Source organism: Bacillus rossius (genome assembly GCF_032445375.1).
Source record: "Bacillus rossius redtenbacheri isolate Brsri chromosome 9 unlocalized genomic scaffold, Brsri_v3 Brsri_v3_scf9_1, whole genome shotgun sequence".
NCBI classification, from domain to species: Eukaryota; Metazoa; Arthropoda; class Insecta; order Phasmatodea; family Bacillidae; genus Bacillus; species Bacillus rossius.
In genome coordinates, this window is record NW_026962012.1 from 10,796,711 (window position 1) to 10,819,922 (window position 23,212).

General features: G+C 45.4%; 1 protein-coding gene across 1 annotated transcript in view; it reads right to left on the minus strand.

Moving 5' to 3' along the window:
• Nucleotides 1-23,212, minus strand: part of LOC134542546 (sialin) — a 72,545-nt gene that overhangs the window by 32,483 nt on the left and 16,850 nt on the right. Inside the window, exons 4-6 of the mRNA XM_063386907.1 lie at nt 10,243-10,327; nt 7,132-7,352; nt 2,618-2,767 (exon numbers count right to left, since the gene is read on the minus strand). Coding sequence (XP_063242977.1) covers nt 2,618-2,767; nt 7,132-7,352; nt 10,243-10,327 — 456 coding nt within the window. The remainder of the gene's footprint in view (nt 1-2,617; nt 2,768-7,131; nt 7,353-10,242; nt 10,328-23,212) is intronic.

Genomic DNA, 23,212 nt, shown 5'->3' on the forward strand with positions numbered 1-23,212 from the left:
TTTTTTTAAACTGAATTTTTTGAAATTAAGTATTCACTATAAAAACTTTATTTTGTTTTATTATATTATTAATATGTGCAGTTATTACTTTGAAGCTATTCAGGGAAAGTTTTACAAATAACTTTAACTATAGGAGGTACTGGGACGACACAAAGAGTAAATACCAGGACAAGAATCCGAGCCCAGTATTACTGCGAACACTATTTTGCAGTGGTGCAGTTTTTTTTTCATGTCAATGTATAAAATTTAAAAAACATTGGTCATTTTACGTGAATATTTCTGTTCCATTTAAAAAACAAAAATTTACTGTGATGTGACGGAGGACACACCAATGTACAACCCATTGCAGAAAAATAGTCCATGATATAAAAACTGGCTAAACGATCCTGCAACCGTTACTTTTATCGGGGGTTTGTGAATAGTGATTATTCTCTACATAAACCCCCCATCCACACCCCGCCACACCATAAAAAATCGCTTTAAGTTTTACAATGATCAAACATTTTTGTTACTGCCTGCTTTCCTTAGTAACATATAACATAAGTTTTTCATACAGTTGTTTAGTACGATAAAAACACACAAAGGAAAATTAATTTCATGCAACAAGACAGTGTTATTAATAATATTAATCCGATTGTAATTATTATTTTCATCATATTAAAACAGTTATAATAGTCCTGAGATACTAATAAAATAATTGATATAATTTTTGAGTATTCAAAAAATATTCTTTTATAGATTTTAACTAAACAGAAAATTATACTTATATGTATCAATAATATTCAATTGTGTTTTCATATATATATATATATATACAGGATAATTATAAACTCCGTGAAACATTTAAAAAAATCGGTGCAGTGAAATGGCTAAGAATTATGTAACAAATTATATACCACGTGAAAGAAAAACTCTCAAAGTTTTTTTTCACTAGTTATAAATGTTCTATGTGTCCACCTTGCGTCACACGACACACATCTAATCGATAGTCCAATTCTGCCCATACCCGACCCAGAATATCATGATTGATGGTAAGAGCAGCTGCTACGATGCGGTGTCTCAATTCGTCAAGGTTCTGTGGTAGAGGTGGAACATAAACACTATCCTTGATGTATCCCCACAAGAAAAAATCGCAAGGTGTCAAGTCCGGTGATCGTGGTGGCCATGGGAGTAGCACTTGGTCAGCGGCCGCCCCACGGCCCATCCAGCGATGTGGCAATGTCTCATTCTGATAATCTCGTACCACATTGTGGTAATGAGTTGGTGCGCCATCATCATGTTGGAAGATGAAGTCCCTGCTATCAGCTTCAAGTTGTGGCATAAGCCACAATTGTAGCATGTCGAGGTAGGTGATACCGGTGACAGTTCTCTCAGCGAAGAAGAAGGGGCCATAAACTGTCTTGTTTGACATGGCACAGAACACGTTAACTTTTGGCGAATCTCAGACGTGTTCGAGAGTTGCATGTGGATTCTCTGTCCCCCTTATACGTGTGTTGAGTCGGTTGACTCTTCCTGAGAGATGAAAAGTGGCCTCGTCACTGAAGATTAATTTGCTTGCAAAGTCATCGTCTTCAAGACGGTTCTGCATGGCAATGCAGAACTGCAGTCGGAGCAATTTGTCATCGTGGCTGATGGCTTGCAGAAGCTGTAATTTGTACGGCTTCACTCTTAATCGCTTACGAAGAATTTTCCACACTATATGCTGAGAGATGTTCAATTCTGGACTAGCCCGATAAGTTGACTTCTTGGGACTCCGTACCATCACGTTCCGTACACAATCCACTGTCTGTTGTGACACGCCTGGCCGACCCGACAGTTTTGCATCGCACAAACAGCCGTCTTCCTTGAATTTCTTGTACCACTTCCTTATGCTATTGTTAATTGGTGGTGTTTTGCTAAACTTGCCACGGAAAGCTCTTTGGACACTCACTACCGATTCGCTACGGGCGTATTCAAGCACACAAAAGGCTTTCTCGGCCTGGTTCACAGCCATTTTCAGCAACTACATGCACTAGCGCCCCTGTCGGTTGTTTTTTAAAATAGCTTTTTGGCGCTACATTGAAAAAAACTGTGAGAGTTGTTCTTTCACGCGGTATATAATTTGTTACGTTTTTCTTTTCCATTTCGTTGTACCGATTTTATGAAATGTTTCACGTACTTTATAATTATCCTGTACATATATAAAGGTTGTACCTTTATAACATCAAGACTTTCAGTTGATAAGCTGAAATGTTGATGTGGCAGAAAAATTAATTACAATACTGTAGATCTGGAAATGATACACTGGGTACATGTTACGTGGAATGCCATAACAGTAAGAAACACAACTAACCGGTATTGTATGTGTATGTTTAAACATATATATCCTATATACCATCTTCAGGGATCAGTCAACTACTGAAATTCTTGGAAATGCTCCCGTCTTTAAGCACTCTCGCCCAACAGGCGAGTGTTTCCTAACTGGCTGCAGCTGTGGGCAAATCAGACCCTTCCGTTCTTCTGATTAGCCAATCGGAGTTAGGCCTCTGGCTAACCAGTGGTCCTTTCTGTTCTGGTGGACTGGGATGTCTGGCCAATCAGAGGCCATCTGACTTATGTTGGATGCTTATGTACTCACCGACTTGATGTTGAAGTTGAGGATGTACTTCATGTAGGTGGGCAGCTGGTTGACGATGGTGAAGTAGCCGAAGATGCTGGCAGTGTGCGTGATCACAATCGCCCACACAGGCATCGATGTGAAGATCTGTCGCCACGGCACACTCTTGGGCTGAAAACAGAACACAGTTAAAAAAAAAATTTTAATCAGATTTTCAGGCTCCAGTAAAAACACATTTCTCAAGTAATTTATGTTAATACTAGGATGGATAAAGAAAATACCAAAAAATCTATCAGCACGAGAATTTTCCAAAAAATTTAACATGTCACTAAAAATTCTTTATTTTTTCTTAAATTTTAATGAATTTTAATGCAGAATTTTAGTTAAATTTACTGCCAATAATGAATATTACTTCAATATTTGTTAAGTGAAAACTTAATTCATTAATAGTCACTGAATAATATTTTATAAGATAACATTTTCAAACAATTAAAATTTTCAGCAAAAAAAAATTGTGAATATTGGCAAGTTATTAAAACTAGGAAAAATAATTTCAACCCTGTTTGTATTTTAGTGTGATTCAACTTTCGTTAAATATTTTCTACCGTGATGTCGTGAATTATTATGTTCAATATACATTCACATACCAAAATCCGTTTCCATCTAAAAAATCAAATGTTCGAAAATCAGTGAGAGGAAGGCAATATAAGCATTGTTATATAAATTCTTATGAAAATTTGTTTGCTGATAAAATAAATATATCTGAAATCTCCTACAACCAAGTACAGAAAATATAAAAAATTATTAGCCAGTCAATGTTGATGGCATAAAAATGTTGTATTCCAAACTTTCACTGCTTTATGTAATATACAATTGACTGTCAGTGTAGGCCATGGAGGTGGAAATAAACCCCCATCCCACTTCTGGCTTAGTATTATTTTCCCTGTGCTATTTGGGTCCAAGTGTTCATTGTCCTGTGACGATGCCACTCAAACTTGAATCAGTGCCAACTGATTCCACTGCCTCTTAGAATTATAAATGTTTTTGTACATTTACAAATATTCCTTTGGAAACCAGTTGCCGAGAAATAGTTTGTAACACTATCAGAAAGATATTGTAACTTTGTAAAACACATGGCTACGGTTATTTTTGCATATTATATCAATAAGTTTTACGAGATAATACTGAGTATTTCTTACGAAAATGAGTGCATCATTTTATATTTTAATTAGTGATTCATCCATGCATTAATTATTTAACGATGTTAAAAAATAATTGAATATTAAATAATTTGACATTTTTTATTATGCTTTACATTGTGCTCAGTAAAAAAAGGAAAGCTAGTCAAGAAACGGTTTACAAATAACTTTAACTATTAAAGATGGTGGGACAACACAAAACATTTTAATACGAACACTATTTTGTAGGGATACAGTTGTTTGAATGTCAATGTACAAATTTACAAATATTTGCAATTTTACATACGTTTTTCTGTTCCATTTACAAATGTAAACAGAGTATGAACTCACAATAAGACCACTAGACATGACTGTGTATACATTAATAAATGAATCATAGTGATTTGTGGGTCAGCGGACGCAGTCAAAAGAGGCCCATGTGGTGCAGCGAGGGTGGGGAATGGGCCACTTCAAAAGAAATTGAGGCTAGCGAATATTTTTTTGTTTTCGGTAAGGCCTCGTTTGGAATTTCAGGGGTGGATCAGACTAACCGACAATGTTGCAAGCAAACAAGCGAGACAACGTTATAGACCCTGGTCTTAAAAACCAAGCGAACCGATAAGAAGTTTGCTCCATCCTCCCCCCTCCCCCAGCCATGTTTAGTAAACAAAGTTTTTTCCCCTATGTTTTACAAAACAGAACAAAAGTTTAATATACGTTGATGTAACATTACTGGAACATTACAAACTTTTAGTAAGGTAGCAGTAAGATTTTTTTTAATGTACCGGAGACCTTGTGAGCTACATGGGTAGAAGGGTATACACCCCATGACACAGCCCCCTGGAAGGTGAGGGCTGGTAAAGGGGTACACACCCCGTGACACAGCCTACTGGAAGGTGAGGGCTGGTAAAGGGGTACACACCCCGTGACACAGCCTACTGGAAGGTGAGGGCTGGTAAAGGGGTACACACCCCATGACACAGCCTCCTGGAAGGTGAGGGCTGGTAAAGGGGTACACACCCCGTGACACAGCCCACTGGAAGGTGAGGGCTGGTAAAGGGGTACACACCCCGTGACACAGCCTCCTGGAAGGTGAGGGCTGGTAAAGGGGTACACACCCCGTGACACAGCCTCCTGGGAGGTGAGGGCTGGCAGAGGGGTACACACCCCGTGACACAGCCCCCTGGAAGGTGAGGGCTGGCAGAGGGGTACACACCCCGTGACACAGCCTCCTGGAAGGTGAGGGCTGGTAGAGGGGTACACACCCCGTGACACAGCCCCCTGGAAGGTGAGGGCTGGCAGAGGGGTACACACCCCGTGACACAGCCTCCTGGAAGGTGAGGGCTGGTAAAGGGGTACACACCCCGTGACATAGCCTCCTGGAAGGTGAGGGCTGGTAAAGGGGTACACACCCCGTGACACAGCCTCCTGGGAGGTGAGGGCTGGCAGAGGGGTACACACCCCATGACACAGCCTCCTGGGAGGTGAGGGCTGGCAGAGGGGTTCACACCCCATGACACAGCCCCCTGGAAGGTGAGGGCTGGCAGAGGGGTACACACCCCGTGACACAGCCTCCTGGAAGATGAGGGCTGGTAAAGGGGTACACACCCCGTGACACAGCCTCCTGGAAGGTGAGGGCTGGTAAAGGGGTACACACCCCGTGACACAGCCTACTGGAAGGTGAGGGCTGGTAAAGGGGTACACACCCCATGACACAGCCTCCTGGAAGGTGAGGGCTGGTAAATGGGTACACACCCCGTGACACAGCCTACTGGAAGGTGAGGGCTGGTAAAGGGGTACACACCCCGTGACACAGCCTACTGGAAGGTGAGGGCTGGTAAAGGGGTACACACCCCGTGACACAGCCTACTGGAAGGTGAGGGCTGGTAAAGGGGTACACACCCCGTGACACAGCCTCCTGGAAGGTGAGGGCTGGTAAAGGGGTACACACCCCGTGACACAGCCTCCTGGGAGGTGAGGGCTGGCAGAGGGGTACACACCCCGTGACACAGCCCCCTGGAAGGTGAGGGCTGGCAGAGGGGTACACACCCCGTGACACAGCCTCCTGGAAGGTGAGGGCTGGCAGAGGGGTACACACCCCGTGACACAGCCTCCTGGGAGGTGAGGGCTGGCAGAGGGGTACACACCCCGTGACACAGCCCCCTGGAAGGTGAGGGCTGGTAAAGGGGTTCACACCCCATGACACAGCCTCCTGGGAGGTGAGGGCTGGCAGAGGGGTACACACCCCGTGACACAGCCTCCTGGGAGGTGAGGGCTGGCAGAGGGGTACACACCCCGTGACACAGCCCCCTGGAAGGTGAGGGCTGGTAAAGGGGTACACACCCCGTGACACAGCCTCCTGGAAGGTGAGGGCTGGTAAAGGGGTTCACACCCCGTGACACAGCCTCCTGGAAGGTGAGGGCTGGCAGAGGGGTACACACCCCGTGACACAGCCTCCTGGAAGGTGAGGGCTGGTAAAGGGGTACACACCCCGTGACACAGCCTCCTGGAAGGTGAGGGCTGGTAAAGGGGTTCACACCCCTTGACACAGCCCCCTGGAAGGTGAGGGCTGGCAGAGGGGTACACACCCCGTGACACAGCCTCCTGGAAGGTGAGGGCTGGCAGAGGGGTACACACCCCGTGACACAGCCTCCTGGAAGGTGAGGGCTGGTAAAGGGGTTCACACCCCATGACACAGCCCCCTGGAAGGTGAGGGCTGGCAGAGGGGTACACACCCCGTGACACAGCCTCCTGGAAGGTGAGGGCTGGTAAAGGGGTTCACACCCCATGACACAGCCCCCTGGAAGGTGAGGCCTGGTAAAGGGGTACACACCCCGTGACACAGCCTACTGGAAGGTGAGGGCTGGTAAAGGGGTACACACCCCGTGACACAGCCTCCTGGAAGGTGAGGGCTGGCAGAGGGGTACACACCCCGTGACACAGCCTCCTGGGAGGTGAGGGCTGGTAAAGGGGTTCACACCCCATGACACAGCCCCCTGGAAGGTGAGGCCTGGTAAAGGGGTACACACCCCGTGACACAGCCCCCTGGAAGGTGAGGGCTGGTAAAGGGGTTCACACCCCATGACACAGCCTCCTGGGAGGTGAGGGCTGGCAGAGGGGTACACACCCCGTGACACAGCCTCCTGGGAGGTGAGGGCTGGCAGAGGGGTACACACCCCGTGACACAGCCTACTGGAAGGTGAGGGCTGGTAAAGGGGTACACACCCCGTGACACAGCCTCCTGGAAGGTGAGGGCTGGCAGAGGGGTACACACCCCGTGACACAGCCCCCTGGAAGGTGAGGGCTGGTAAAGGGGTACACACCCCGTGACACAGCCTCCTGGGAGGTGAGGCTCACCCTGCTGTGGCTGGCGGAGCCGCCGATGGCCTTCTCGATGGTCTCGCGCTCCTCGCGCGAGATGCGCGGGTGCTGGGCGGGCGAGTCGAACACCACCAGGAACCACACGACGCTCCAGGCCACGCCCACCAGCCCCGTCACGTAGAACACGGACTGCCAGCCCACCGCCGCGATGAGGTAGCCGCACACGGGCATCGTGATGGCCGCGCCCAGGGACGACGCTGCGGCGGTAACACCAACCACCTGTCACTCGTCCAACACATCAGCGCGGCAGTCTTCCCGATTGGAAATATTTCCTATTTCCATTTGCGTCGCTAACGCAACGCTGTTTGAAATGCTTGTTAGATTTTTTGTTTTTGAAAGATGGTTAAACTGGTGCATTCGGTAATGCTATTACCATTATTTTATTTATCCGTGTAAGGCCTAGCGCGCACGAGTGACTTTTGTCACCGTGACAAAAATATTTCTGTCACTGTCACGTCACTTCATCAAAGCGGAGTGCGCTCACGAAGGATGACAGTCACCAAACCTTTTGGAAATCCATGGATTTGGAAGAGAGAGTCATAATTTGCGAATTAGTAAGAAGGAAACTAAAATACCGTAAAACAGTATGCTGGGTGTGACAGGCTAATAAATGGAAAGTTTTACACTATGTTTTATAAACTTCGGCATCATCCAAAGAAATTTTTTCGGTATTTTCGAATGAGTTTTGGAAGTTTTGATGAATTACTGCGCCTTCTTTTCACAGACTAAAGAGCTTAAACCTGAAGTTCCCCGAAGTTTTTTTTTTTTTTCCGTATCTTTGATGTAGCTATCCTAACCAAATGAACCGTCCACAATGTTTTAAAGTATTTATAATGTACACAACCATTAGTATCCTTTTATCAACACCACCATATTTATTTACAATGACCAAAAAAACCGAAGATGCACTATCGGGAGTTTGACTCTCGTCAGTGAAAAGAAGGTTTCCCGGTTAAAGCACAGAGAATTATGTTATTTAAGGTCAAATACCATTTTTAAATAAAACATGCAAGCATAGATGACTCATTTGTTTGGAACGTATGTAACGGCAAAAAACATTTTATTTGCAATCGTTTATTTTTGGTTGTTGCGCCATCGTGCTCTTGTGACTACAGCACGAGTTACAACGTCCCCACCTTCTCCGACGATCCTTCGAGGGTTCAATGTGTAGACGGCGTTTGCCGACGGAAATGACAACAGAGTTGTTGAAATGTGACTCATGCATCCAGTTTATACATCTATCTCACAAAGAAAATTTTTAAGTAATAATTCTTTAGAAGGCTACATAGATTTTATAAAGTAGTAAACAACCCGATTTTTTACAGTTAAAATAGATACCTAGTTTTGTTAAGCTACATTTGAAATACTCTAAAATAGTGTGGTCAGTTGGTTAGGGTAAGTTAGCGACATTTTAAATTCTGTAAGTATTAACGATTGGTTACATATTACATACAAGATTTTACAGTATCTCACCTAACTTAACAAACTGTTAGAACCTCGAAAAAAAAAATTTACAGGATTATTACAAATAAGGTCAGAAACTATTTTAAAACAGGCATTTTCCGGTTGTTGTTTGTATTCTTCGGACATACTTCTGTCGTTAATAACTATCATTAGTTCATCAGTCGGTTAGTTCGAGATTAAAAACTATGATTCATTACAATCATGACTTCAAGTTCTTTATGTCAAAATTTCAAACAGGAGAAAACTAAGAAAAATATATGTTTAAAGAAGCTTTTAAATGTTCCGGACTTGAATAAAGAGACAGTGATATAATCTGACCTGCAACACGTGGAACAGTTTTTAATTATCTTAACACAGACCATTGTTTTGCAGTTTATGAAGTTTGGTAAGTGCCTTGCACAACTCTTACAGCGCAGTTATGATGTCCTGTCTCTGACTTTTTTTAAGTGCAGCAAGAACAGCAGGCAGCATTTTAAACATACATAAATTTACTTTGTGCCAGAGTTAATATTTGAACTCACTTACTGATTTTTAAGATAGACTTTTTGAATATATTTTTATAGCATAAAATGTTTCATTATTTAGAAAATACTTCAAAATCTCAATGACTACAAAACCAGTACATAAAATAGTCTATTATAATAATTAAAATTTAAGGACGAAAGTGGTACCAACATTATAAATACATCCATTTTCTTACAATTTGATTTATAATTTAAGAAGGTTTGCATGGGGCCCCTTTAAAAACAGCTTCAATGCCATAAATAACCATCATATCATCAGATAAGTAATATTTGCTAAGTCTAAACTTATCAATCCTAGAGAAAATGTCAGATTTACATCATCACAATTAATCAATTAGATCATATGTTAAATTATTTCCTGACTCATTGATTATCATAGTAATATTTAAGTGCAAGATTTGAATACATTATGATTAACACATATGTATAATATAAATATATATTTGCAAACACTGCTTTTAATGAATTCTGTTTACTGAATATCTTTATCAATTAAAAATAGTAATTTTTTAATTATCTTTTTGGCTAAAAACTTTTTTTTTTACTTCAGAATTACTTGATAACATCAAAAAAGTGAAAAGTCTGAGTTTTGATGAACGCGAAATTCCTAAACACTATTTAACATATATCAGTGTCTTACTTACACACATTTAATTCTTCACATATTAAAACCATCTTATTCATTTTGCAATAAATTCACTCTAAAAATATATAACGTTTTATATGTTACAACTTATTTGTCTGAAGTCGATGAATTACCAGATAGTAATGACACAAATAGCATGGATATTTTGCATTACAATTTTAAAAGTTACTTAAACTTATTTAGAGTAATGAATATTTTATATATATAATTTACATTACTCTGAACTGAATTTTGACATACTATTGACATGCTCATGCTGAAATTTTAAAACTAGAATTTTTTAAGATTAAAATGTATATCATTTTTTTATTGTTTTAAAATTAATTTCAAAACACTATTGCTTTTCAATACTGATAACATTTCTAAAAGCTTAAACTTGTATACTTATTTCATAGATTTCCTATCTAACCAACATAAAACGTAAAGGAACATGTGCTAGTGCCTAACACTTACCCATCATGTTGGACATGAACTGACTTCTCTCCATTGGTGGAATCCAGAGGGCGGTCATGGGGTGGATAGCTGGCCAAGTAGCCCCCTAGATACAACAAACCTCGCGCATTAAAAGAAATTTACTAGTGTTATCTTTGATTATTTTGATTTTAAATTGGTTTTTCTGTTAATAAATTTAAATATGCTTCTTTAAAAACTCTCAAGAAAATTTTACTAACATAACTTAAAATAAATATTTCCTTTCAACACAGGTAATTCAATTTGAGAGGGATAACCCAAAATAATAATAATTTAAGAAAATATGTATTTAATAAAACTTAATTTAACAACAAGAGATTTAGACAGCTGCAATATCATTCCAAACATGCATCACTGTCATTGTAATTTGTGATTCCAAATAATTAAACAGTTCACGTTGTTGTATCCAAAAATAGCACACTGCCTTCTCCGACATCACCCTATCCACCATGCACACCTAGCGCCTCTGCGCGGTCAAACCAAGTTGTAGTAACCTTGGGATTACAATGTACAAACTGCGCACCAGTCTTTGTTTGGCCGTGTATCCCAAGCCTCCATCCCGGAACTGATATGTCCGGACGTGCGTTGCCAACCTGGCAGCGCACAATATACCACACTCCTCTCCTACCCATAGTAGCGAACAAACAAACAACAACGACACATGGACAAAGAGTACTACTAGAAATGTATGTTCACACACATCACAGGTTCATCATTTTTTTGGGGACCCTATTCCTTTTGGGGTATCGTTGTTGACTACTGGCATCACCACTCACGAATACACTGTCTTCCCCTAGCACAAACCCCTTAAACCTGCTTTCCGCATCACTACACCTACTCCTTTCTTCATTTTGGACACTGCCAGCTGCACTTTCCATCACGTTTTCTTGTGGCTCCTTTTCTGTCAGTGCTGCCCTGCTGCCTGTAGGCTCCGAAGTTGAGGACGTTTGGTGGCAGGGTGGCAGCTGTGTTTCTCTACCACTGACCCGCATGTTGTTGCTGCTGACTGTGTTTGCCTCCATATGCGACAACGGCGGAAGGGGGCGAAGCTGATCTAGGTGGCGGCGATGGGTGACTCTGCTGGCCCCTTGCACACTGTACGTGAGTGGACCCAACTTGCCAACGACCACCCCCTTCTCCCAACTCTGTTTCCCACGTGCATAAACGGTAAACCCAACACTGTCATTCACATCAAAAGCTCTGTTCCTGAGGGCGGAACGTGAGACCACCGAACCCATTTGGCGAGTTGCAACAGTGTTAGCTACAGACGGGGCTAGCAACGACAAACGGTTACGAACAACCCTACCGAACATTAAACTGCTAGGTGACTCCCCCGTGACAGTATGGGGGGTTATTCTGTAGCTCAACAAGAAGCGGGGTAAGGCTGTGTTGAGCGGAACATTAGAGTGAACCAATGACTTGAGTTTGTTTTTAAAGGTTCTGACCAATTTTTTCCGCCAGACCGTTTGAGGAAGGGTGATACGGAGGTGAAAATGTGTGCCTTATGGCATTGTGTTTACAAAAACGATTGAACTCTTCCGACGAGAACTGGACACCATTATCTGAAACTAGCTGTTCTGGCAACCCGTATACAGCGAACCACCAACGCAACTGTGTTATGACTGCATCCGACGTAATATTGGGAAGAACACTGATTTCTGGCCATTTTGAATGGCTATCCACAAGGACTAGGAAATGCTTTCCCATGAATGGACAGGCGATATCCACATGAATTCTTTGCCAAGGTCAGTCGGGCCACGCCCACGGCAGCAGGATTGACTTGTCTGGCAAGGACTTGTTCTGGAAGCATGGGGTACAAGAAGAAACTACCCTCTCCAAATCCTTGTCTATCCGATGCCACCATACATACGAACGTGCCAAGGTTTCATTCTGCATATACCAAAGTGACTGGTGTGCAACTCCTGCAACACTCGATCCTGCAAGGCTTGGGGAATGACGACCCGGTGCCCCCACAAAACGCAGCCCCCTTCTAGTGCAAGTTCGTTTCTTTTGTCATAGAACGGTTTGAGCGTGTCGGACAGTTGCGTGGCCCAACCATCTCTAAGACACCTAATGACTTTACCTTACACTCCATCCCTTTCAGATTCTCGCCTGATTTCCTGAGGCGTCACTGGCAAAAACTCTGACACTCCAACATCCAAATATGAAAATTGTGTTGAAGAAGGCTCAACATTTGGAAGTGGCAACATAGAGAGGCCATCAGCATTCGAATTGGCGTCACCTTTGGCGTACTGAACTGTGTAGTCGAAACCCTGAAGAAGCACTGCCCAACGCTGCAGCCTATTGGCAGCGAGCTGCGGAATACCACAATGGCTACCTAGAATGTGTGTTAATGGTTGATGATCGGTAATCAGGGTAAAGCTTCGGCCGTACAAGTACTGGAAGAACTTTTTAACTCCAAATATAATTGCTAAGGCTTCTCTATCAAGCTGAGAATACCCTCTCTCTGCAGACGACAAGGTGCGAGAAGCAAATGCAACTGGCTTCTCTTCCCTGCTGGGTAGGATGTGGCTTAGGACTGCTCCCACACCATATGGGGACGCATCGCATGCCAAATGAACTGGCAAATCCGGGTTGTAGTATATGACAACATGTGAGGAGACAATCAGCTGTTTTAACTCTTTGAAGGCAGAATCACAGCTTTGTGCCCAAACCTACTTATGACCCTTTTTCAAATCTCATGTAAAGGTGCCAACACCGTGGCTAGGTTAGGCAGAAAATGGGCATAGTAATTAACCAGACCTAGCCATGCCCTCAACTGGCTGACACTACGAGGTGGCGGCGCATCTACTACTGCTTTGACTTTGTCATCACTCGTATGCAACCCCTCCTTATCTACCCGATGCCCCAGAAAAGAGACTGATGAACGGAAAAATGCACATTTCGCTTTATTTACCTTGAAACCAGAGTCCTGCAGACGTTGTAACAGTCCATGAAGATTTCGCCAGTGAATTTCCTTGGTAGCGCCTGTTACCAAAATGTCATCTTGAAAACACACAACACCTTCTAACCCCTGTAGGACTTGCTCCATTGTGCGTTGAAAAATAGCAGGGCAAGACACTATTTCAAAAGGAAGTCTGCTAAACCGAAACAATCCCCTATGCGTGTTGATAGTGCACAGCTCCTGCGACTTCTCATCGAGCTGCAACTGCTGGAATGCCTGGGAAAGATCAATTTGAGAAAACTCTATCCCCCCTTGCAGCTTGGAAAACAACTCATCAACTCGTGGTAAAGGATAATGTTCCACAATGAGGTTAGGGTTGACTGTGATCTCAAAATCAGCACAAATACGGACCGTACCATCACGTTTTGCAACCGGAACGATTGGGGTGGCCCACTCACTAAATGACACTGGATGAAGTACACCTAACGTCAGGGGCCTAGCAGGTAAAAAGACTGGTGCTGTCCCTTCACGTACATGCAGTGACACCTTACTTCCAATGAATGTACCCAAACTGTCATCGAACAAGGTAGGGTACTGTTTGGTAATGACACTCAGCACTGACCTGTCCTCATCTGAAGTGGCCCTGATATGGTTGAGACTTGGTTTTGGCAGCTCTAAAGCATCGTACCAATCCCTGCCAAGAAGTGGAGGGCCTCCATTTGGAACTACAAACAAATCTAGCTTCTTGGGCTTGCTCGATTTCACTTGCACCAGTACTGTAATTGCCCCGCATGGGTGTATTACACCGTTCGTGTAAGACTTGAGACTAACCCGTGTCGGAGACAAGGGGTATTTTGAAAACTGCATCCTATACAGCCTTTCTGAAATAGCGGATATGGATGCGCCACTGTCGATTTCCATATCCAGCACCACGTCCCCCACCGACACCTCCATAACCCAAGGTCGTGACCTGGCTGCCAACCCACACAACTGGAACACAGACGCGAAATCCTCGTCCGATGTGTGTACACTTTGGCGATTAGGGTCTTCACGCACAACATAATTATGACGGGTCCGGTCCTTCGTATCAGTCGACATGAAGTTCGGACACATTCGTTTAAGATGTCCTATACGTTTACAATTATTACACTTGTACTTACGGAACTTGCAGTCACGCACATAATGAGAAACATTTCCACAGCACAAACACCCAGGCCCGCCCTGGTTTTTGACGCCATCTTCCCGCGAACGTGTTTTCACCACGTGTATATTTACTGGTCCCTCGGCCTGTTCCGCCGAGCTGTGTGAAATTTCAACTTTCGGCACATTTACATGAAGGACTGCATTTCCCACGGCCGCTTCATGCTGAACTGCTATGCCTACTGCCTTTTCGAAGGTGAGGTTATCGGTTTCCAGGTAAAGCCGCTGGGTAATGTTTCTGTCCCTTAACCCTACCACAAACTGGTCACGCAAGGCGGCGTCTAATAAGGTACCAAAATTGTAAAAGCGCGTTAATTTCCTTAAATTCACCACAAAATCTGAAACTGTGTCCTGTTCTTGTTGGACACACTTGTGGAAGTTGTGACGCTCGGCAATCACAGACGGCCGTGGAGAAAAATGGCTCGTCAACAAAGTGACTAGCTCGCTGTAGGTGCGCTCCGATGGCTTCTTGGGCTCACACAGATTGCGTAGCACTTCATACGTTTGTTTACCTACAGACGAAATAAGGATTGCACGTCATTTAACTTGATCCTCTGGCTTGTCTCCCACGCCGTTTGCGATGAAAAGCTGAAGCGGATGGCTTCATCGCCGATTCCGATGATAGCGCTCCTTCCCCTCCTTTCCCCTTCCTCTCCGAATGCTTTTCCCCTACATCTCCTCCTTTTCACCACTCCTCCCCCTCCGGCCGCGACACCAGCGCTCCTCGTGTCATAGTTTCGGTGGCCTATATAAGCGCCGCGTAGCTTAATACAGTTGCTGGTCGGTGGTCGTCTCTCGGGGCGTGCGCATCTCTCTCGCGGGCTGTTGGCTGGGAGTTCCCTGCGCCCTATTGGGTAACCGAAGGCTGGCAGTGCGTGTTGGTTTTGTGTGCGTGCTGGGGGCGGCCTAGCAGCGCCAACTGCTACCGACCGCGTCCCGCGGGTGGCGGATACGGGAGCCCAGCCCGAGAGTTGCAATCTCGCTGGGGTGGCTGTGAATAACCAATAGCAGTCCGCGGACCAATGGCCGGCCTGTGAAGTCGTTATCACGGCTGTCGGGGAGAAAGGTAGCCTGAATGTAGCTCGGCGCGCGGCAGAAAGCAGCTTCGTCGGCGAAGGCACCGCAGGGGAGCTCGATGTGCCTTAGTAGCGAAGTGTAGACGAACTGCGGGCTGGAACTTGCGGAGCTGTGGACTGCCGCGCGCGCAACGGAACTGAACAGCGTCGGAATTCTGAAGGAAGAGATGGCGGCGCCTTCAAGTTGGGGCCCTGTTGGAGCCAGTGGTAGCCTGGGCGGCGCGACCTTCAACCGAACCGGGAATTTGGGGGGCAAGAGGGTCCGACTCGCAAGATACTTCATTCGCCTGAACGACTTACCCCCACCCTGGCTTGAAAGGTCGTTGGCTGTTGACTGGAAGAAGGAAGATGAAGATGGCGCAATGTCTAGCTGCCTTTCGCTCCGAGAGCCAGCAGTTCGAGCCGGTTTACTGGCTCGTCTGCCCACTTCTGTTTTAACTGTGGCTGCCTGGGCAGCTGTGGCTGGGCTGACGAGTGAAGTCGCCCGCCCCTGGGGGTGCTTGCGCCCCTGGTTAATAATAACCCAGGAGTTCCCAACCTTTAAATGCGGGCCGCAAGGCCCAAGCACCCAACTCCAGCATGGTTGATTTTTCAGCCCCTCCAACTCTTCTTACCTGGACCCTTCTTCCTCTTGTCCAGTAGTTACCTGCTTGCTTAATGCATGTTAATTGATCCCCGCATGAACCGGCCCAGGGTTTTCCCTGTGTCTATGCAGGTTTTACCTGGGTCACATTAGCTAGCTTTTAAGCTAGGCGACCAATGGGGCGTCAGTCATGGCGCCAATTGCAGCCATGGCTGGCCAGTAAACCCCAATAGCACACGATGCACGCGCCCTTGTCCTGCATGGTTAAAAACCCGCATGGTAGAGTGTATAGGCTTCGGCCTGAGACACACTTAGGTCCTCCCCTAACCTGGACCCTCCCCTACACACTTAGAATTAACTTAGGCTAGGAAAAAAAAAAAAAAATTTACAGTTGCTGGCCTCCTCTCTCTCTTGAGAAGGGAATCAGTCTGTCGGCACGCGTTAATTAGCTCATGGTCAGCACTCGGCGAAGCTATGCTTCTCTGCTTATTGAATATTTATGTCTGCACTTAACAGTCACATCATTATGACACTACATTGTCCGTTTAAAGACTTAAATGCTGTAGGAGTCGTGTGACGATAGTTCGGGCTTTTGGTACAATTCTACCGCCGAGTGGCTGACAGGTTAAGGCTAGGTTACATCTAGTGTCAGTGATGTGCGCAGTCGGAGGTGCTTACCTCCCGGTTCTATTACACTAGCTCAGTTCCAGTTGATCGTATGGCTCCTGCCTGGTAGTTTAGGGTATTACATTTTGGGTTAGGTGACCAGTGGTCCTTACTATCTTGTTTCACGCGTGGCCGACGTTTAGTTCTACTTACGTATTTTATAGGGACGCGTCTCGTAAATGTTTTATTGTGTTAAAGTTATTTATCTGAGGTCACATCTAAGTCTAGGCCCGTTACGAGTTAGTAGGGCTAAGTTAAATGTCCGTTTGAGGTATCATCATGGTAGAATTCAGTATGAAACACAATATCTAAGAATGTTAGCAGTGCGAAGTGTACATTTGTTTTGATTTAAGTACGTCTCTATGTCCTTGCGATTTATTAGTGTGCAAGAATCTTATTCACCAAAAGCATTGTAATTGATCTGAGCCTTAATTGCTCCCAATTCTAAGAAATTTGTAAAACCAAAGATATACATATATTAATTGTTGTAACTAAGAACAAGTTTAATAAAATGATCCTGGTTTATATAACTTTTGTTCCTTGATGTCGGTGCAGTTCCCCTTAAATTAAACAACGATTTTCCTGCTGTGTTGGGTTAGGTTTATTAACTCGTGTTGTGTGTGCGGGTTCATTGTAGTCAAACTGTGGCGTGCCGCAGTGTGGCTTCAAAGACTGCACAACTCTGCTTGTAACAGCAGTTGAAGGTGTTGTTCTTGTTTGTTTCATGATGGCGAGCACGACTACAGTTGGAGTTAGCTGGGTGTACCAGTTACACAAAGAGGAGCTTCTACAGTATCTCCAGGAAAATCAGTTACCAGCAGAGGCTAGTGACACTGTCGCGGACTTGCGCGCACGATTGTTTCATTATTTACGTGAGGCGGCTGATTTTCCGGCCGGCGGTCCGGCCGGGGCGATGGGCGGTAAGGCTAACCCGGAAGTGAGTGTTCCACCAGATTCCTTTTCCCAGAAGCTGTATTTTTCCGTCCTCAAAACCATCCCGGTGCTTGATAGTAGTGATCCTGGGGTAGTCTTAGATTTTTTCCTAGTAGCGGATCGTTTGTGTAAACTTAAATTAGTGTCTAATACATCACTGATGCAGGGCTTGTTGACAAAGTGTGCTGGTGTATATGTAAACAAGCTCACTGATGCTATCATTCAAGGCACTGACTATCACTCTTTCAAAATGTCAGTCATTCGTGCGGTATGTCCGCCGCAGGTGATAGACACGTGCAAGCGTAATTTTGTATTGAGGTTCCAGAGGCCAAACGAGTCAGTAGCACAGTTTGTTGATTGCGTGTTAGCGTACGCAAGTATCTTGGAGCTTGACACGAATGAATCTGAATTAGTAGCGCTAATTCTGGGTAATGTAGCTCCGCGGGTGATTAGTATGGCAAGCATGCTTCCCCCCCCCCCTCAACCTTAGATGCTTTACGTTCTTGGGCTACGGACATTGATGGGCGCTTAGCTGCGAAAATTAGGTATGAGGATAAATTCGCCCGTGACGGTAGCGACGTAGTGACAGACCAGGGGTGGCATAAGAACTACCAGGAGGAAATGCGTGTTAAGAGACGTAGTCACAACGTAGTTTCTGGAAATAAATCAGGTGACCAAGCATTGCGTTCACAGCGCGATTATAATTTGCCCCGTGGCGGATCAACCATTTATACCTCGCACCCCCGCGACATTTCTACTCCGCCCCGGCCTCCCAACGCGCCCGCTGTAAGCGATCCCGTTGTTAACTCCGCTGCGCGCCGAGACAGTGGAGTACGAGCCGCAGTGCAGGTACCGGGTGCCGCGGAATATAACCACCAGCGTTGTGCCAACTGTTGCCAGTTTGGCCACATTGTGGTGAATTGCCGAGCTCCCTACGTTAATCCTACCATTCGTAGATGCTTTAAATGTCATGGTAAAGGCCACTACCGATCTTCGTGTCAGGGAAACGGGGTTTGACGGGTCGTAAGAGAGGTAGGCGCCGTCGTTTTCTGGAAAAAACCTCTCGTAAAAACCTTTTGCATTTTCTCCCTGTTCAAATAGGAGGTAGTTTTTTTCCCGCTCTGGTTGATACCGGGGCTACTCGCTCGGTTATGAGTGAGCGCTTTGTGCAATGTCTTCGACATCAATTTCCTAATTTATTTCCATCGCATGCTTTTGTATCAGAGACCATGAAGTTATTTGTTGCAAATGGAGGGTGCTTAGTTTCTAATCAATCAGTGATACTTCACTTTAAAATAAAACAATTTTCGTGGTCATGGAAGTTTGCTGTGGTCCCAGGGATGTCACCAGAGCTAATTATTGGATTGGATTTTTTGGGAAAAACCCGCAGTGTTCTAGACCTGGGGAGGCACGAGTTGCGTTTTGATTTTGCGCCCAGTGTTAAAATCCCCCTGCGTTTTGACACGACTGCCAACCTCGTAGTTGTATGTCAGGATGTTTCCGAGGAGACTCGAGTTACCACCCTTAGGGAACTTATAAATAAATTTTCTGATGTTATTACCACCAGGATAGGTAAATGTGAAATATTACCATACCGATTCTATTTAAAAGATGAAACACCCGTCCACAGCAAGTATTACAAAGTGTCGCCTCCCAAATTGCAAGCCATGCGCCAAATTGTTGAGAATCTACTCGCGGCTGGGGTAATTTCCCCCTCTACGTCTAATTTCAGCACGCCCACATTTCTGGTTCGCAAAAGCGACGGTGTAAGTTGGCGAATGGCACATAATTACATCCCGCTAAACAGGAAGATAGCAGACGAGGATGTGTATCCGTTACCTACTGTAGAGGGTGCATTACAGCAGTTAGGAAAGGCTAATTTTTTCACAGTGGTTGATCTAAACCACAGCTTTCACCAGTGTTTATTGGATCCCGCCTGCTGCAAGTACACCGCCTTTTCTACCCCTTTCGGCCACTTCGAGTTTAATAGGATTCCGATGGGAGTGACATTCGGTAGCCAGGCAATGAGCAGAATATTAGATCACATTCTCGCTGACCTAAAATATAAATACGTCTTCAATTACATTGATGACATTATTATCTATAGTAATACCTTTTCCGACCATTTAAACCATGTCACTGATTTTTTGGAACGTCTGAGAAAAGCTAACTTAACTGTGAATCCAAAGAAAATAGAATTTGGCCAGACATCTGTAAAATTTTTAGGGTTTGTCATTTCACAGGGGAAACTCCTGATGAACCCTCAAAAGATCGCCCCTATTATTCAATTTCCGAGGCCTATTAATTTAAAAGGGCTGCAACGCTTCTTGGGCATGATTGGATATTTTTCCCGTTTTGTGGAGAATTATGCCTCTATATGCGCTCCACTAAATATTTTGCGCAAAAAAGGGGCGGCATTTACATGGGGTGACGACCAGGAAAAATCCTTCCAGCAATTGAAAAAGGCTATGGCGTCACCACCTATTCTAATTCTCCCGGACTTTGACAAAAAATTTGCTGTCCAAGTAGACGCTTCTTCAATTGCCCTGGGCGCAGTACTCGGACATTTAGAAAATAATAAAATTCGTCCCATTGCTTACGCCAGCCGAACCTTATCGGAGTCAGAACGTAGTCTAAGGGTTTATGAAAAAGAGGCTTTGGCATGCTTGTTTGCATTGGAAAAATTCGAGAGTTATTTGGACGCAAAAGAATTTGATCTGTTTACAGATAACCAGGCCCTAAGCTGGTTATTTAACCATCCGCATCAATTGGGTAAGCTTGGTCGGTGTATCCTGCGTTTGTCTAGATTCCATTTTACTATTCATCATGTTCCTGGTAAAGGCAATGTCATTGAGGATTCCTTATCGCGCATGTTTTGTACGGATGAGTTCTAATCTAATCCTACAGAAAATTCTTGCGATTCCGAACATGTAGTTGCATTTAGAATTTTTCCTGAATCTTATTTTAACCTAAAAAACTGCCAACAAGAGGATCCTTGGTGTCAGGAGATACTAAGTGAATTAAGGGCAGGAAAACAAATACCTTATGTATTAGAACAGGACTTAATTTTTCATACGAGTATCTCTGGAAAAGCACGTCGCGCGGTGGTTCCGAGTGTTCTGAGACCCATGGTTCTCACTTATTTTCACGCATCAGTGTTAGGATGTCACTTGGGCATTGAAAAGACCTTATTACATATTTCTAAACATCTATTTTGGCCAGAGCTTCATGAGGATGTTCGTAAATTTTGTGCGCTCATGTTATGATTGTCAGGTGTCTAAAACCCCCCCATAACGCCAGGGTGGGACTGTATGCTGCCGACCCCCCGGTGGCACCGTGGCATACCATCCACCTTGATATCTTCGGTCCCTTAACAAGATCTAAGGCAATATTTGCATACTGGTAGTCCTAGATATTTTCACTAAGTTTGTAATTCTGTTACCTCTCCGGAACATGAAGGCAGAGTCAATAGTCAAAGCTCTTTCAGATCAAGTTTTTAAGTTGTTCGGGCCCCCGAACCTCGTAGTCTCTGACAACGCCCCATACTTCCAATCCAGCTCATATAAGAACTTTCTCTTTGAATGGGCAGCTAGACCTGTGTTCAGCTAACCATATTTCCCTCAGGGCAATATGGTAGAACGCGTTAACAAGGTGTTGAAGGGCATTCTGATTTCATTCTATCGTGAGGATCAGTCGTTATGGGACTCGGACCTGGCCTTCATAAACGTAGGGTTAAACTCCGCCTGTCATTCCGCTACTGGGTTCCCTCCCTGCTTGCCCTTCCTGGGTCGCGACCTGACTCACCCACTCCTAAATCAGTGGGGTCTGCCATCCATCGACTCAGGCCTGGATGCCAAAGCCGTGGAGAAGCTCTTAAGGTCTGTAGAGTGCAATCTTCAGCGTGCTTGTCAATCAGTGGCAGAGGCCTATAATAAAAATAGATCTGAGACTAAATACCACATGGGGGATCTAGTGTTATGTCGTTCATATCGGCTGCCTAGTTTAGCCTCTCAATTAAATGTCAAACTTCTGCCCCCATATGAAGGGCCGTATGAAGTGAATAAAATCTTAGGTCCTAACACACTCCTGTTATGTTCTTGTTAATATATGAACAAGTATCGTAAATGTCATGTTAGTCAGGTGAAACCTTTTATAAGTTAAGGCCCCTTAGCGGCCCTCTTGTGTATGCTTTATCTAGTCATTATAGTATGTAGGGCGTGCGGCCCATGATAGGTTAGCGTAGCGTGACTATGTTTTACTAAGGGTTGTGAGGGTGTTTGTTTCCTCTCTTGTGTGTGTTGGTGTTTGCGGCGCCTTCCCCTTGTTTCAGCTCTGCTACTCTTCCATTTCCACTCTTCCCAACCTTGCGCGCTTTCGTCGTCGAGCCAGCGGTGGGTTCGTCTGAGTCATTGCGCCAGCCATCGCCGAAGACGTCCCAGCATGGGTTGCTGCACCCCCTCCCAATCAGCATAACTAGCCTGATGGAGACCACCCTCCAGCCTCCGGTTGTTCTCCACATCGTTTTTCCACCATCGCATCATCTTCTCCCCTCGCGGGAGCGTCGTGAGTTGTAGCGTGAGGACCGCCGTTCCATGATCCTCCGCGGCTCTTTTTGGCATCCCTGGTCGGGGTGCGCTTCATTGCTGTGGATCGGCTGACGTGGACGGTGCCTCGCTGGAGGGCCCTTGATCGAGGCTTCAAGATTGGGTTCTCGTGGGACTGCCTGTCACTCGCCAGAGCCCCACTCAAGAAGTGTACCATGTATCTCACACATGTATTCACCAATTAAGCATTCTGGATCCTGGACGGACTGGTTAATGTTCCATGGATTATTAGATTGAGACAGGATCTAACAGTTGGACAGTTATTAAGCAGTTTCTTCTCTTCGTGGGCGGTTTCTCAGGCAAGAAGAGTTTAGAGAGGGGGAATTGAAGCGGATGGCTTCATCGCCGATTCCGATGATAGCGCTCCTTCCCCTCCTTTCCCCTTCCGGACGTGCGTTTCCAACCTGGCAGCGCACAATATACCACACAAGTAATCTCAGTATCCACAAGAAGATGGAAGGAGAACAGTGCAGCAGCCTACCAGCATGAGCCCCAGGAGGACAGTGCAGCAGCCTACCAGCATGAGTCCCAGGACGACAGTGCAGCAGCCTACCAGCATGAGTCACAGGAGGACAGGGCCGCAGCCTACCAGCATGAGTCCCAGGAGGACAGTTCAACAGCCTACCAGCATGAGCCCCAGGAGGACAGTGCAGCAGCCTACCAGCATGAGTCCCAGGACGACAGTGCAGCAGCCTACCAGCATGAGTCACAGGAGGACAGTGCCGCAGCCTACCAGCATGAGTCCCAGGAGGACAGTGCAACAGCCTACCAGCATGAGCCCCAGGAGGACAGTGCAGCAGCCTACCAGCATGAGCCCCAAGAGGACAGTGGAGCAGCCTACCAGCATGAGCCCCAGGAGGACAGTGCAGCAGCCTACCAGCATGAGCCCCAGAAGGACAGTGCAGCACCTACCAGCATGAGCCCCAGGAGGACAGTGCAGCACCTACCAGCATGAGCCCCAGGAGGACAGTGCAGCAGCCTACCA